Source organism: Vicia villosa, linkage group LG7 (genome assembly GCF_029867415.1).
Source record: "Vicia villosa cultivar HV-30 ecotype Madison, WI linkage group LG7, Vvil1.0, whole genome shotgun sequence".
Classification (NCBI taxonomy): Eukaryota; Viridiplantae; Streptophyta; class Magnoliopsida; order Fabales; family Fabaceae; genus Vicia; species Vicia villosa.
The window spans coordinates 89,647,000-89,662,055 of record NC_081186.1 but is presented as its reverse complement, the minus strand read 5'-3'; the positions used below and the strand labels follow the sequence as shown (position 1 = coordinate 89,662,055).

General features: G+C 34.5%; 2 protein-coding genes across 3 annotated transcripts; one reads left to right on the top strand and one right to left on the bottom strand.

Annotated features, from left to right (window-relative positions):
- Positions 1–4,959: 4,959 nt before the first annotated feature.
- Positions 4,960–8,387, top strand: LOC131615700 (cysteine synthase 2). Of its 2 annotated transcripts, XM_058886857.1 has the most exons (6): positions 4,964–5,232; positions 5,321–5,395; positions 6,358–6,501; positions 6,971–7,357; positions 7,442–7,677; positions 7,831–8,387. In XM_058886857.1, exons 1-6 carry the CDS (start codon positions 5,023–5,025, stop codon positions 8,051–8,053), a joined length of 1,275 nt encoding a protein of 424 aa, XP_058742840.1. In that variant the 5' UTR covers positions 4,964–5,022; the 3' UTR covers positions 8,054–8,387. The 2 variants fall into 2 exon arrangements, with proteins under 2 accessions (XP_058742839.1, XP_058742840.1); XM_058886856.1 differs by having other exon boundaries at positions 4,960–5,232; positions 6,971–7,677.
- Positions 8,388–11,563: 3,176 nt separating this feature from the next.
- LOC131617779 (putative pentatricopeptide repeat-containing protein At5g13230, mitochondrial) lies at positions 11,564–14,846 on the bottom strand. Its single transcript, XM_058889032.1, has 2 exons — positions 14,289–14,846; positions 11,564–13,922 (listed from the first exon to the last, which is right to left on the bottom strand). The coding sequence occupies exons 1-2, from the start codon at positions 14,666–14,668 to the stop codon at positions 11,864–11,866; spliced, it is 2,439 nt and encodes an 812-aa protein (XP_058745015.1). The 5' UTR covers positions 14,669–14,846; the 3' UTR covers positions 11,564–11,863.
- Between the last annotated feature and the right edge of the window lie 210 nt (positions 14,847–15,056).

Sequence of the window (15,056 nt, the reverse complement as noted above, 5' to 3'; positions counted from 1 at the left end):
AATTTGCTTTCGGTTCGCGTGTCTAGAGTACTTAATTTATTTTTTTTATAAAAGAGTACTTGTAGTTTATATTACGATTTACGGGAGAGTTTTTATAAAGTAATACAGTTGCTGTTTCTTTAAAATAATATTGATGATCATGACCAAAAAAATAATTATGTTATTTTGCAGGCTATTCAGCCTTAAATGGCTACTTTTGAGTTATTTTAAATAAAAAGTAAAATAACTACTTTTGAGTTATTTTAAATAAAAAGTAAAATAAAAAGTTTGTAATGATTTATTATAAATATAATATGAAAAAAGAGATGATGGAACGAGATAATAAATTATTTCTACATTTTCAAATTAACGATAATGAAATATTCTATTGTTATATTGTAAATTTTAAATTATTATATTATTTAATACTTTAAAATATTTTAATTGGATATATTGATAGGATATTATTATTAAACTCATATAATATATAAAATATAGTATTTATATATAATATATTTTTAATAGAGAGTGGGTTTGTTCAACTATCTTCTATCCCATTTTAATTAATTGGTACGATAAAATTATATTTTATTATCTCACATTTCTTAACATTTTCTCATTCCATGAATTCAAATAAAGTTTTAACATTAGAATTCACGGTATTATTATTTATTAGTTTAATTTTTAAAATTTTAGTTATAAGAGACAAGCAAGTCGCCTTCAATACATATGTGTTAGTTATAATGGAGAGTATGCTTAAAAATAAAATAATATGGACTCTTATTTAAAGGACAAAGTCGATGAATCCAGAGGGAGCATTTACATTGAAACAAGAACAACAACAAAAAATGTGTGAGACATTACATTTCACATAACACCTCAATGTAATAAATTTATTAATTTTCTATTTTAATATTGTTTAACCTCCACTTTTTCATCAAATAAATGTGAGACTTTTATCTCACTTCTATCCTAATAATACCACTTAAGTGTGATTTCACTCACTTATATGCTCATCCTTAAGTGAAAGACTTTTGGTCATCCGAATACACTTGTATCATGTGTATGCATGTGTGTTGAATGATTAACTAGATATCTTTGACAAATCTATAGAAGAAATTGGGTGCAAGTACAAATATTTATTTTTATACGTTGTAAGGAAGTCGACTATATTCTTAATACTATAATTAAGGGTGGTAAAACGGGTCTGACTCGTATGGAAAGTCCGTTTTATCCGGCATTTTTTCACAAGGCGGAGCAAGGTTTTAGGCCCACTCTCTTTAATATGTCCGCCCCGTTCCGCCCCGTTTTTTTGCGGGCATGAGCTTTTTCATACAATTTTGTTATTTTTAAGCTTAAAATGTTCAGTGTCTGCGGACATTCCCCTCCCCGTCCTCACTTTTTTGCGGGGCGAGACAAGATTTTAGATCCGCACTCTCAAATATGTCCGTCCACCCTATTTTTTCGCGGGCTTTTGCAAGGCGGACATGTCCACTTATCAACCCTAAGTATAACTAGTTTGTTTGGTTTGACTGCCTTAAAGATATTGTCCCGAAACAGCGACTTGGTTTTATAGGCTTGGTATGCACGAAACCCGACTCATTATAGAAAACATGAAGCCCGTCTCAAAATCTAGAGCATCATTTATAGCCTCCGATGACATCCAATCATTCTGCATATTTCCATCAATTTTCATAACACTTAATGCTATTTTTAGTTTATTTTGTACGATACACAACAAAACATGATAAAGATTCAAGACATTATGGAAATAATCAATTTAACTTAAAATCACTCTAACCAAATAAATTCTATAATACTTTTATGGTAGAAGTTACAACAGATATAAGCAATGGAGCAAGACTTAGACACAAAATGGAAGGAAAATAAGAATTATAAAGAAATTAGCCAATTTCCTTACAAAATCCTAAAATCAAAATACCTCGCAAGCCATTAGAAATATCACGGCGTGCCTAGGAATGTGATGCGGCATGTTACGAGTGTTTGATGCACTTCTATGACGGATAATTCATGGAATACGACCCACCTAATGCATGGCGTGGTGTGATTGGTGCGAGTGCTACTGCAAAATACACCTAACGTAACATATTATTATCTCGACTATTAAACTAATCAAGGTAGTAGCTCTTATTTAGGCACCTGCATTTTCATTTCTTTTAATAGATATTTCACTATGGTCCATACCAATAATCATGGTGCTATGTTAAGACTTACACACTTCGAATTCTAACACTAGTAATTTTCTTTTAGTTTGGTTACAAAATGGGCGTGTCACTTATAATATTAAAATTTGTATTACAAGAAAATTACCTTTCACTACGGTCTAAAACAGAAACCGTTGTGAAATGTATCTACACTTCAATCACGGTCCTTTTTACCAACTATGGTTAAAAGTTTAACCTATATTTAAGCAAAAGTTCGTCTTTCAGAATAGAACAATTGTCTCTCTCAAAACCAAACTCTAACATCTCTCCACGCCTTATTCGTATTCCATGAAAAACTTCATTCCACATCTTCACATAACTCCAACATATATTCTTCAACTCTAATGGATCAAGGAAAAGTGTTACACAAAACTCATTTCTTTCACTTCCTTTTTATATTTCAGGTAGGTGAGACGTTTCCACATTTTATGTTGTTGATGATTTTTTTTCTAAAATTTTGATTTTGTTGATATATGTTGTATAATGTTGTTGATAAAAGTTGTATGTTATTAATGTGTGTGTGTGTGTCTAAGTGTGTGTGTGTGTGTGCGCGCGCGCCCGTGTTGTATATTGTTGTTGAGTTATGTTATTGCCGATAAAAGATATATGTTTGTTAATGATTTAGAACACAAGTTCAATGGTTGATAATACATACGAGTTAAGTTGTTAAGGTTAGGACGCAAGTGTTCATGAGTAGTATGTTTACGTTCTAAAGAACCAGTGTTGAGATGTTTAGGTTTAAGAGGGTAAGTGATATGGTCTTAAACCGACAACTATTTGATGATGACTTATTTAGGTTTGAAAGAACCAGTGATATGGATGACTTATGTCTAGTGACGAGGATTGGAGTTAGAGGATTGTGGATTTCAATTTGCATTAATTGTAGAATTCATGCATCATGTATACTGAAGATAGGTAGGACTTCAGTTTAGTGACGAATAAGACTTCGATCTAGTGACGAGTACGACTTTGATATAGTGATGGGTTGGATACATCAGTAACATACCTCTGATATCCAAGAGCTTGGTACCACATGCATGAAAGTAGAAGAGTTGAACATTGCATGCATAATTAGCTATGTTGTCTAATTGTGTGATTGTGATTTGATTGTATATGATGATTATATTATTATCCTCGTTGTTTTAACACTATTTAAGTTGTGGAATGTATTCTCATCTCTTTATTGTCTCTATGTTTCTACTTTTGTACTTTATACAAGTATCTCCCGGTTAAGACTAAGGAGTGATAGTTTTGTTACGCATGATGGCGTAGTTGGCCTCTTCACTAGTTTATTTTTGCTTATGTTTTTTCGTATCTTTTACCAACTGTATATTTTTGTATCTGGTGTCGCTCTGATATTGTAACATCGGGTTGGAGATTTTGTAATGTTATTAAGTTGATTTAAACACATCACTTTACTATGTTTTATGATGATATGCTTTGACTTAAATTTAAAATATCAATTGAAAGGTTTTTTTTTTCAACGCGACACCCTTGTTTTTATCTTCATATCTTCCGCAATGTTCTATAAATTATACTTGGGGTTTAGGGTGTTACAACTGCCTCATACATACTTTGATGCGCTAGATCTTTATATATATATATATATCCTGAAGCCAAGAGAGGCAAAAGTGATAACCCTATTAAACCTAAACTCCTTTATCTAAGAACTTCTTAAGCTTCCCATATGGGTAGGCTCCTTCAGCGAAAGTTGGTCCCGTAATAAACAAAGTCAAAATAATCAGTTATTTTCAAATCTGAATAATAAATAAAGTCACATCATCAGCATACCATATTCATACCTCTCCTTGTCATAATCTGAATATCACATGATCGATATATCTAGTAAGCACAAAATAATCACATGACCCTTCATGAAACCCTCTATTTGTGTGTATAGAAGGCTCTATCGAAGCCGGAGCAGTGACATATGTCTCAACTGAAGGATTAACCTCCATATCATCCGTAGTAGGCGTTCTAGTAGTCGTTTGCGGAGTAACCTATGTAATAGTCAGAGCCTCTGTCTCATAAGGATGTGGCACCTCTGTCTCCGCCACAATATGCATGTCATCATCAACTGTTGTATGGTCATCTTCAACACTAGACTCATCATCTCCATCTCTGGTCCACCTAGCAGAAACTCTAGATCCTTTATGCCGGATATTGTGGGATGCATGAAACTGATCGATCGTCAGCCGCCTCTAATAAAATGCATGAAAATATGTGTTTCCATGGATTTTTTTTCCAAAAAAGTTGTAAAAAGCATGCTTTTGTTCTAAAAAAAACCAATAGAAACTTAAAGGTTAAGTAGAAATTGATACTTATTGGTCATAAAATTCTAAAAATGTGGCAGTCTTTTTGAAAAATCTGATAATTACAAACAAAAGTTTTCAAAAATTTAAAATTTTCTAATAATTTTAACATTTTATAAAATTAATATGGTAAAAATATAGAGTGTGTGGAAGTGTCAGGTCAAAGAATAGAGAAGGCAGGATAAAATTTCCGATCTTCAACCAAAAATGTGTCAATGATATGATTTATAAAGTTGCTAATAGATCCACTTTTTAATACACCACCACAAACAATATTTTATTTTAAATTTAAGTTAAGATTTTTTAAAGACACATTTTATTTTATTTAGAAGTCAATTTTCAATGCATTTTAATTTTAAAACTTAACATCTAGAATTTGAAGAGAAAAAAAATGCTAAAAGCAAAATAAAAGCTCTCGAAAACATAATACAGGGGTGCAAATAGAAACTCCCCATTTGTTTATTACTAATAACAAGCCCAAAGCACAAACTTGTTTGTGTCGAAAAATGGCGCCTGTGGCAGCGAGAAGCGCCGGCGCTGTTGGTGCCGGAACCGCCATCTTACTCACTCTCGCCGTCGCGTATTTCTTCTGCGATCGTCGCTGCAATTCCTCAAAACACAACAAGAAGAAAAAATCAAAGAATGGAATCCTTGCCGCCATTGGTAACACTCCTTTGATTCGAATCAATAGTCTCTCCGATGCCACTGGTTGCGAAGTAATCCTTTTTTCATTATTGTGTTTTTGTTTCACTTGCATGCCCTAGTTTTATGGTATTTGTTATAACTCTTCTGTTTACTGTTTAGATTCTTGGCAAGTGTGAGTTTTTGAACCCTGGTGGGAGTGTCAAAGATCGTGTTGCAGTTCAAATTATTGAAGAGGTGATTAAATTTCTCTTTAGATAATACTAGTTGAATTGTTGTTGAAATTGGCTTTTGAAAGTCTGTTTTTTTTTTTCTTTCGGCATAATCATTTATGATTAGGCTTTGTTTGGATAAACAATTAAATTTGCAGCTTAAAGCACGAGCACTTAAGTATTAGGTATTTATATAACAAAAGATAAAATAAAGTAAATTGTGTTTGTATGATATATAAGCTGTTTTCATAAGCTATTTTGAAGTCCTTGGGAAAATAAGTATGAACATATCATAGGCTATAATCTTAAGCTTTGTTGTTAGGCGTGTCTGGTGTCCGACACAACACGATACATTTGATTACATTGAATTTATTCATTTTCTAAATTATTATTGGTGTCAACATCTCGGTGTCGTGTCTGGTGTCCGTATATGTGTTTGTGCTTCATAATTCATAAGTTCAGTCTCTCAAGTGTTTATGCCAATCACTATTATCAAATATTGGCCCTGGTGGTGCTATGGAGGTTATACGGGGTGGTTTTTGGACCCGTCCATTGGTAAATATTGGCCGATAGTCCGGGGTTTTTCCGCCATAGTCCGCTATAATGGCGTTACAAAGCGGCGTGTATGGTGGTGGGATTTTGACTCTCCGCCATAAAATGTCATCCACCATCCACAATAGTGATGCCAATAGATAAACTCAAATAAACCAATCCAAACAGCTCCTAGTTTATAAAGGATTCTGTTTTTCAAGGGAAAGTCATAATTTCACTTGAGCCTATAAGTTCTTAAATGTATATATACTACAGGTTAATTTAAACTGAATCAAACTTTAGCTCTAGCCTTTCGGAGAATATGTGCTTAAATTTTCATGTCACGAGAGGATTATCAAAGTTTTGGGTCATTTTGTTTTTCTTCAAAGTCACTGCTCTTTATTTATCACTAATGTATGGCTTTTGTTTCATGTTTCCTGTGATTTGATTGAGCAGGCTTTAGAATCTGGGAAGCTACGTAAAGGTGGTATAGTTACTGAAGGGAGTGTCGGAAGCACTGCCATTAGCTTTGCTACTGTTGCTCCTGCTTATGGATGCAAATGCCATGTGGTTATTCCAGATGATGCTGCCATTGAGAAGGTATATATGTTAAATAATTATTATCAAGTAACACTATTATGCTTTGCTTGCAGTCTAGCTATAGCCTGTAGTTGAAACTCCTTCATATTTAAACATAAGCCAAAAACTCCATAGAGCATTTGTCTTCCTCGCTTACTGCCTCCTTGTTGTTTCTTTCTTTTGTTTTAGGTTGTAATTTGTTAGTGGAACAAAATGATTGAACAAATCAAGAGAGGGTTAATACAACCGTGTCTTATTTGGTAGCTTTAAAAACATTTTCTGCCATGGCTGTGAATTTTCTGTGGATATTGTATTCTTTTTGGACCTAACAAATTAATCTTGTGAAGGACAGATTCTAATTTTCTTTTTATTTTGTCTTTGTCTATCAATTTAATTTAATTGAAATTGACCATATTTCCTTCTTGGTCTTTCCACTTCATTTCTTTGTTTACTGAGGCGTTTTGTTTATTCTATTGGAACCATTCTTCAGTCTCAAATAATCGAAGCTCTTGGGGCCAAAGTTGAAAGAGTACGGCCAGTGTCAATCACTCACAAAGACCATTTTGTGAATATTGCAAGAAGACGGGCATCTGAAGCAAATGAGTTTGCATTTAAGAATAGAAAATCACAACCGAATGGCACGGACTCACAGCAAATAAATGGTTATAAATCTGACGAACACAACCACAACTCACTCTTTCCTGATGACTGTCAAGGCGGCTTCTTTGCTGATCAGTTTGAGAATCTTGCAAACTTCAGGGCCCATTACCAAAGTACAGGACCTGAGATTTGGGAACAAACAAATGGAAAGTTAGATGCATTCGTTGCAGGAGCAGGCACTGGTGGTACTGTGGCCGGTGTTTCCAAGTTTCTTCAGGTTCATCTTCTCTATTCTTCATGTTTTAAATATTGTCATTTTAATTGTAAAAGTTGCCTGAATTTTATGTTTTATGCTCAACAGGAAAATAATCCAAACATCAAGTGTTACCTCATAGACCCTCCTGGTTCTGGCTTGTATAATAAGGTAACGAGGGGGGTAATGTACACCAAAGAGGAGGCAGAAGGACGGAGACTTAAGAATCCGTTTGACACTATAACAGAAGGAATTGGAATTAACAGGCTAACAAGGAATTTCGCAGAAGCAAAACTTGATGGGGCCTTTAGAGCCACAGATAGGGAGGCTGTTGAAATGGCCAGGTCATTCTTTACTCTTTGTTAAGCTACTGAACCTCTCTGAATCTTGAAGACTTTTTGCTCGTTTCTTGTTCACATTCATATGTGGCATATGGAGAAAATGATAAATGGATTGAACTGTTGCCTTATATTTTTCGGTTTTTTGGTTTGTTTTAGGTATCTTGTGAAGAATGATGGGCTTTTTCTTGGGAGTTCTTCTGCATTGAACTGTATTGGAGCAGTTAGAGCAGCACAATCATTAGGCCCTGGTCACACAATTGTAACCATTCTGTGTGACAGTGGAATGAGACATTTGAGCAAGTTTTGTAATGATGAATACTTGTCTAAGCTTGGTTTGACACCTAAAGCAACTGGATTAGAGTTCTTGGGTATCAAATGAGTATGTTCCTTCACAGAATGACAGGTGTTCCTACTTCATTACCAGTGCAATGTCTGAGAAGATCATGTGAGAAGCCAACAAGTCCATCATATGCTTATGGTGTTAAGTTATACTATTATTTATTTAATTACTGATCGATTTCTTCAGAATACAAGAGGGCCGAAGACAAGACGACCGATTTATTTATTAGTATTAGTTTGCTCATTATTTGAGTATGAAGCAATTAGTTCTCATATCATTACTGTATTTTACTGGAGATATCAATACTGGTATGCTGTATTTTTTTAATGTATACACAATTCAAAAATTAGTTTAATTGGCACGTTGATGAGCATACATTAGTAATTATTAATGCATATGTGCTTACAATAGGGATTGATAAACATAATTGACTAAAACAAACTAAACTTTATTCAAATTATTAATGCCTATATGCATACAATAGTGATTACTAGTACTAAACACACGTTATACCATTGATAGGCATTGTGCTCATTTTCTAAAAAGTTATGAAAACTCAAATATCAAAGATAAAATTTTCTTTCATAAATTTATGCAAGAATAACAACACAAAAAATTAAAATAACACGGTCCAAATTCCAAAGTGATTAAACTCCAATTTAAAATAGAACTGTAAATCAGTTTAAAATAAAACTGAATATTATTGAATTTCTTGAGATTTACTTGTATGAAACTATTCGGATCCTATTAGATTTTGAACTAAACTTTCAAAATCAAACGGTATATTTTACTACTAGTGCAATGTGCTGCGGCAAAAATATAAGGTGCTGAATAGCAGTGACTGTGCCAAAAGCAGAGCTACCGATTCCATCTTATGGCGCGACACTATGAGTGTCGTGAGTGGAACTTGAGTATCCTGGAGAATTGGCTTCCAGAGCAGTGGATTGATAAGCTGAAGATGTGTTTGCCTCCAAATATGGGGCAAGGTCCTGACGTTTTTTTATTTTGCAGGTACAAGTAAAGACATGTTCAATGATCTAGAAGGGTATAACTTTGATATGGCTGATAGGAATTGGGCGAACATTTGGAAAGCTGCCGTGCCGGAAAGATGCAAGACTTTTTTGTGGCTCTTTAAACATGATAGGCTGTTCACTAACGAAAGTAAGAGTAAGAAAGGGCTTGGAAATGCTAGTTGCAAGATGTGTGGTCATGTGTGTGAAAATACTTTACATGCTGCGCGGGATTATTTGAAAGGTATGCAAGTTTGGAAGAGCTTGGTGCCTAGCGATTTAGTAGGAGATTTCTATAAGGTGGACGTTAGAAAGTGGAGTCGGATAAATCTTAATTATAGAGGTATTGCGGATAATGAGAGGAGTAATATTTGGATTATCGCTTGTCACGCGTTGTGGACGTGGAGGAATATGGAAGAACATAACAATAACTATGCTAAACCCTTGGACCCAATTAATCATATACTTACTCGAATTCGAGACTATAGGGCTGCTACTCAACTGTACAAGATCTTGAAAGTAGATGGGGATGGCAGCAAAGTACAAGGGTTGGAAGCCTCCAATCAGTAACATGATAAAGCTGAATACGGATGGTGCTAATAAAAGTGATAATATTGTCGGCTGTGGAGGAATTCTTAGGGATCATAAAGGAGAGTGGAAAGGAGGGTTTTCCACGTATGTTGGAAATTATACTGCGCTTTTGGTGGAGTTTTGGTGAGTGTTGGAAGGTATGAAAATAGCGCAATCGTTAGGCTATAGGAATGTGGAGATTAATATTGATTCTAAGGTGGTAGTGAAGGTCATTGAGGATAGAGAAGTTGGCTATGTGGAGTGTGTCTCTATTCTACGTCGGATTATTGATATTATCTCTATGATGGATACTGTAGTAGTCTCACACGTCTACAGAGCGTGTGCAGACTCTTTGGCAAATTGTGAGTGCATTGAGAAGAAATTTGTTATTTATGATAAAGCGTCGGATTTCTTGCGGCCATTATTGGAGTCTGATGTTTTAGGGATTATTCCTCCCTTTCTTTCCTTGTAGTTCTTTTTTTTTGTTTCCTTGTAGTTCTTTTTTGTTTCAGGCTTAGGCTCTCATCATTATAAAAAAAAAGAAAAGAGATATTGTGCTAATATGATATTGGTTATTAATATTATTTATTAATATTATTTCTTGAATTTACCCTACCTCACTTAAAGCCTTTCTTGAATTGTACCCTACCTCACTTAAAGCCTTGATGATTTGAAACATGGTTATTAAACAATATCTTCCCGTTAACTTTTTTTTATTGAACTAATAATTTTTCAATTTTCTCACTTACTCTCTATCTCTATTCTCCCATTTTGTTGTTTGATTTTTTTAACAGTAACTAGTTTGTTAAACCAACGGTTTTATTGCCTCACTTATTGGGACTTACGACCTAGACCACACACTACCAGCAGGTATTCTTAAAGAAATTCAAAGTTCAGGGTTATTAAAAATAAACAGTAAAATAAGTAAAACCTTAGAAATAACTCTTTTGATTACAAAAAGTCTATTAAAATATAATGCAAGTAACTATCTCACCACCAACTTGACTCTGATACCAGATTAGAAGGCGTGTTAATGAAAATAATAATATTAATAGTAGATATGATAAAGGTAAATATAATGGTGAAAAGTATACCAAAGATAAAGATAATATTAAAGGTAAAGATAATTATAAAAGTAAAATTAAATGTGGAAGAGTTGTTGAAAATATTAAAAGACATGATTTTATTTATGAAAAATACTTACAAAGGATGACAAATCAAGAATTCCAAGTTTTAAGATTGAAAATATAAATGTCTTTCACAACACACAAATGATCCTTTTATAAATAAGGATTCAAATAGACTTAAAACTAAAATAAACTAAGTATAAATTTTACAAAAGGTAATGACCCACATGGCCAGAATAATTGAAATAAAAGAAAAGGGGAGTCGATGTTGTCTTTATGTTCTTATCTTCATAATTGATTTTATCTTCAAAATAACGCTGACAAGAGAAATCTTCATGATCTTATCTTTATCATAATTGAACTTATCTTCAAAATAATTGAATGATCTAATTTTCAAAGGTCTATGATTCCATAACAATCTTCCTTATTAATATTTTCAGAAGTACTATAAGCACTTTCACTTTCAGATAAATCAGTCATAGCTTCTTTAATCTTGCTTAAGAATTCATTATGGCTGAAAGCAGCAGATAAAAAGGCAGGTAATTTTGATCGATTTAACATGAAAGATGTATCTTCTGGATAGTAGTCTTTTCTTTGCAAAGACCGGGATGGATCTTGAACCAAGAATCTAATTTTGATGGAGAAAACAAATTCAGATTAAACATAAATTTCTTGACTAATTGAGTGGACGAGGACCCTTGCCATATATGGTTCAGTTGAAAAGGTCTAGGATGAAATCTACGTAATTTCATAATCAACATAGAAATAATGTTAAACTTATAAAATGATTTGCATTTCTTAGAGCAATAGTAATAACAATTAACAATAATCTTGAACCTTCCGTAAAAAGAAAACAATAATGTTAAACCTATTCATGACAACATTGCTACATATCCACAAAATAATATGTTATTGTCCTGAACAGAATGTGTATTGGAAATGGATGATTCCTCAAATAAAAAAGTATATTACAACGGTTAGTGAACTAACAAAAATGTACCTCACCATCTAAGTCATTAATGCAAGGTTGCATATATATTGAACTACACAAAAAGATTGTTGAACTCGCTTCACAATGAATGACATCCACCTCCCCAGCAACCTAAACAAGTTGTATCCTATTTTTTTGACTGCATTATCAGTTACCAGTAATCGCCACATGAGCAAACCCCGTGACGAAAATGATGAAACCGATTTATATCCCTGATAACAATTTCTCGATGTACAACTTTCGATATCAACTTTATAACTGCATGACAATCTACACATATTCGAAGATTTTTAATAATGCGAATAGCACATGCATGCGGAGTCCGAATTAGTCCATAAGCCAAGGCCAGTCTCTCACTATGTACCCACAGGTGTCGTTCTTTTTCATCATCCTCTACATCAAGCAAAACAGCATTGCAATCAGGAACGTATCCTGCATCCCTGGTTTTCTTGTGTAACCATTCAAGCATCGCACATATTAGTTTAATGTCAGGATGAGAAGTGTCCCCCACAGAGAAATAGTGAACAACACCTTGGCTCTCAACCCAGCTTAAACCAGGTTCCTTCTTCACTCTTTTCTTTTGCATATTTTTCCTAACAAAAGCAACATTGTCCCATCGCCCCGCAGTGGCATACATGTTTGACAGAAGTACATGGGTCGCATCATCATGCGGCTCCATTTCAAGTACATGTTGGGCACAAACTCTTCCTAGATCAACTTTCTTGTGGATAACACAAGCACCAAGCAATGCGCGCCAAACCATTACACTAGGTTCATATGGAATTTCTCCAATGAGTTTCATTGCTTCATCCAATCGACCCAATCTTCCAAGAAGCCAAACCATGCAAGTATAATGTTCTATACATGGCTCAATGCTGTAGTCCTGTGACATTGACATAAAGTGAGCTTGTCCTTTCAATAACAGTCCTGCATTGCTACACGCAGACAGCACTCCAACAAAAGTCAGTTTATTAGGTTTGCAATCAGTTTGTTGCATCGTGTCGAACAAATTTAGAGCCTCCGCACTCATGCCATGCATAGAATATCCACAAATCATGGCATTCCATGAAACTTCATCCCGTTTGTTCAGCTTATCAAATGTTAGTCGGGCATCATCGATTCTTCCACATTTAGCATACATATCTATCAAAGAATTTGCAACTACAGTGTCCTTGTAGTACATGGTTTTGATAGTTAAGGAATGAACCTGAAGTCCCGGCTCTAATGCTGCTAAACTAGCACAGGCACGAAGAACACTTGAGTATGTCACTTCGGTTGGCTGCATGTCATACTCAAGCATATTTGAAAATAAATTCATTGCTTTCTCTCCATCCCCTAGCTGAACATAACCAACTATTATAGTGTTCCAAGTCACATCATTCGGATCCGGCAATTCCTCAAACAATTTCACGGAGTTCTCAATTTCACCACACTTAGCATAAACATCCATGATGGCATTTGACACAAACACATTTGAGTTCAGTCCAAATTTCAGCACACAAGAATGAATTTGCATTCCCAAATTAAGCAAAGCTAAAGAGGAACAAGCTTGCAGCACACTAGCAAATGTAAAATTATTAGGGAGGACAGATGTTTGCCTCATTCGAAGAAACAAATCCAAGGCCTCCTTACTTCTGTCACTTTGAGCGTACCGCGCTATCATCAAACTCCAAGGAATAAGATCATTTTTCGGCATTTCCTCAAAAAGCCGTTGTGCGTCAACAATCTCCCCAGACTTCGCATACAACTCAAGCAACGCAATGCCAACAAAAAGATCATGATCATAACTACCTTTCAAAGCACATCCATGAACACTTTTCCCAACATCAAACGCCTCTAGACCAAGACAGGACTTAAGCGCACCTGAAATGGTGAAATTGTTGGGCCTGTACCCCATAATCCTCATCTGATTGAAAAGTTGCAATGACTCCTCATAGAAACAATTCTCAGCATAACAAGCTACCATCCCAGTCCAAGACACCATATCCTTACAACAAATGTCATCGAAAACATGACGAGCAACATTGACATTTCCACAAACAGAGTAAGCATCAATAAGAGCAGTCCCAACAAATGCATTACCGTGATGGCCAAGCTTATAAACACAAGCATGAAGTGTCCAACACAAGTGAGCCAAATCCATGCTCACCAGCAACTTGAGAAGAGTAGTAAAAACAAATGGGTTCACCTCATGTCCTTCTCTAAATAACCTGTATTGAAAGAAAAAAAAAACACATATCTTAGAATATAACAAGTGCATTTAAACAACCAATCTATATCTATTCTAAGCAAACTAATAACATGTGGCAGAAATTCACACCTTTATTTTCATTTTTTTTCATACATTAGTATAATCTTAAGCTATATGTATACCTTTACTAGTAGTGTTATAAAATTCTCAATTCAAAATTTTGATTATATAGAAATAGCAGGCAAACGGGCAACAAGCTGTGCCGCTACCCATTTTTGGATGCCAAACCCAATCCTCTTAAATACTCCATTCATTGTACTAGGAGACACAACATTGCTATACATAAGTATTTGCATCATAGTGTTAGTAAAAAAGAAAACTTTACCTGAGAATGAAATGAAGGGCTTCATTGAACTGATGGGACCGAGAGTAACCTTGAGCCAAGGTGACAAAAGTGATGGTGTTAGTGACAGGCATTTCATCAAACAGTTTGGAAGCATCACGCAATGAATTGGACTGAACATAAAAGTTAAGAAGAATGTTTTGAGCGAACAAGTCAAGAGAAGCGCCACGCTTGAGAATGTGGCAGTGGAGATGTTTTCCGGCGTTTGTGTCGGCGCCGTTTTGGATAATTTGTTGGAGCATGTGGGCGTAGGAATGAGAATCCAAAGCAGAAAGACATGGTTGGTGTTGGTGATGGATGTGGCGAAAGGGAAGTAGAAATAGTGACAGTTTTGTTCTGCCACGAACTATACTCCTAAGCATGTTTCATCGTATGCTTTTTCTTGTTGTTTTCATTCGTTGCTGCTTTGGAGGGAACCACATATACATAAAAATAGTGAATTTGCATGGTTATTTCATGTTTTTTTTTTTTAGTCAACAAAAAATTCATGTACTTTTTTGTTTTGTTTGTGTTAAGCACATAATACTTGAAGCACTTTTTGTTTACATAAAATTTAGATTGATTTTAATTTGGTTTAAACAGACATTAAAATTCAAAACATATTTAAAAAAAAATTATCTATCAAAGATGTTCTTGAATTTAACTTCGGTTTAAATAGACTTTAAATATTTTAAAAAATTACTTATCAAAGATGTTCCCACATCACATCCACATTAGGAATTGAACCTATAATATCCCAATCTGTGAGTT

What these genes read in the sequence shown, in the direction of transcription:
- LOC131615700 (XM_058886856.1), top strand. Translation starts at nt 5,023, where the DNA reads ATGGCGCCTGTGGCAGCGAGAAGCGCCGGCGCTGTTGGTGCCGGAACC. An exon ending in CCGATGCCACTGGTTGCGAA is followed by an intron (nt 5,233 to 5,320) that starts GTAATCCTTTTT and finishes TTTACTGTTTAG; the next exon opens with ATTCTTGGCAAGTGTGAGTT. An exon ending in CAGTTCAAATTATTGAAGAG is followed by an intron (nt 5,396 to 6,357) that starts GTGATTAAATTT and finishes TTGATTGAGCAG; the next exon opens with GCTTTAGAATCTGGGAAGCT.
- LOC131617779 (XM_058889032.1), bottom strand. Translation starts at nt 14,668, where the DNA reads ATGCTTAGGAGTATAGTTCGTGGCAGAACAAAACTGTCACTATTTCTA. An exon ending in GCCCTTCATTTCATTCTCAG is followed by an intron (nt 13,923 to 14,288) that starts GTAAAGTTTTCT and finishes CTTTCAATACAG; the next exon opens with GTTATTTAGAGAAGGACATG.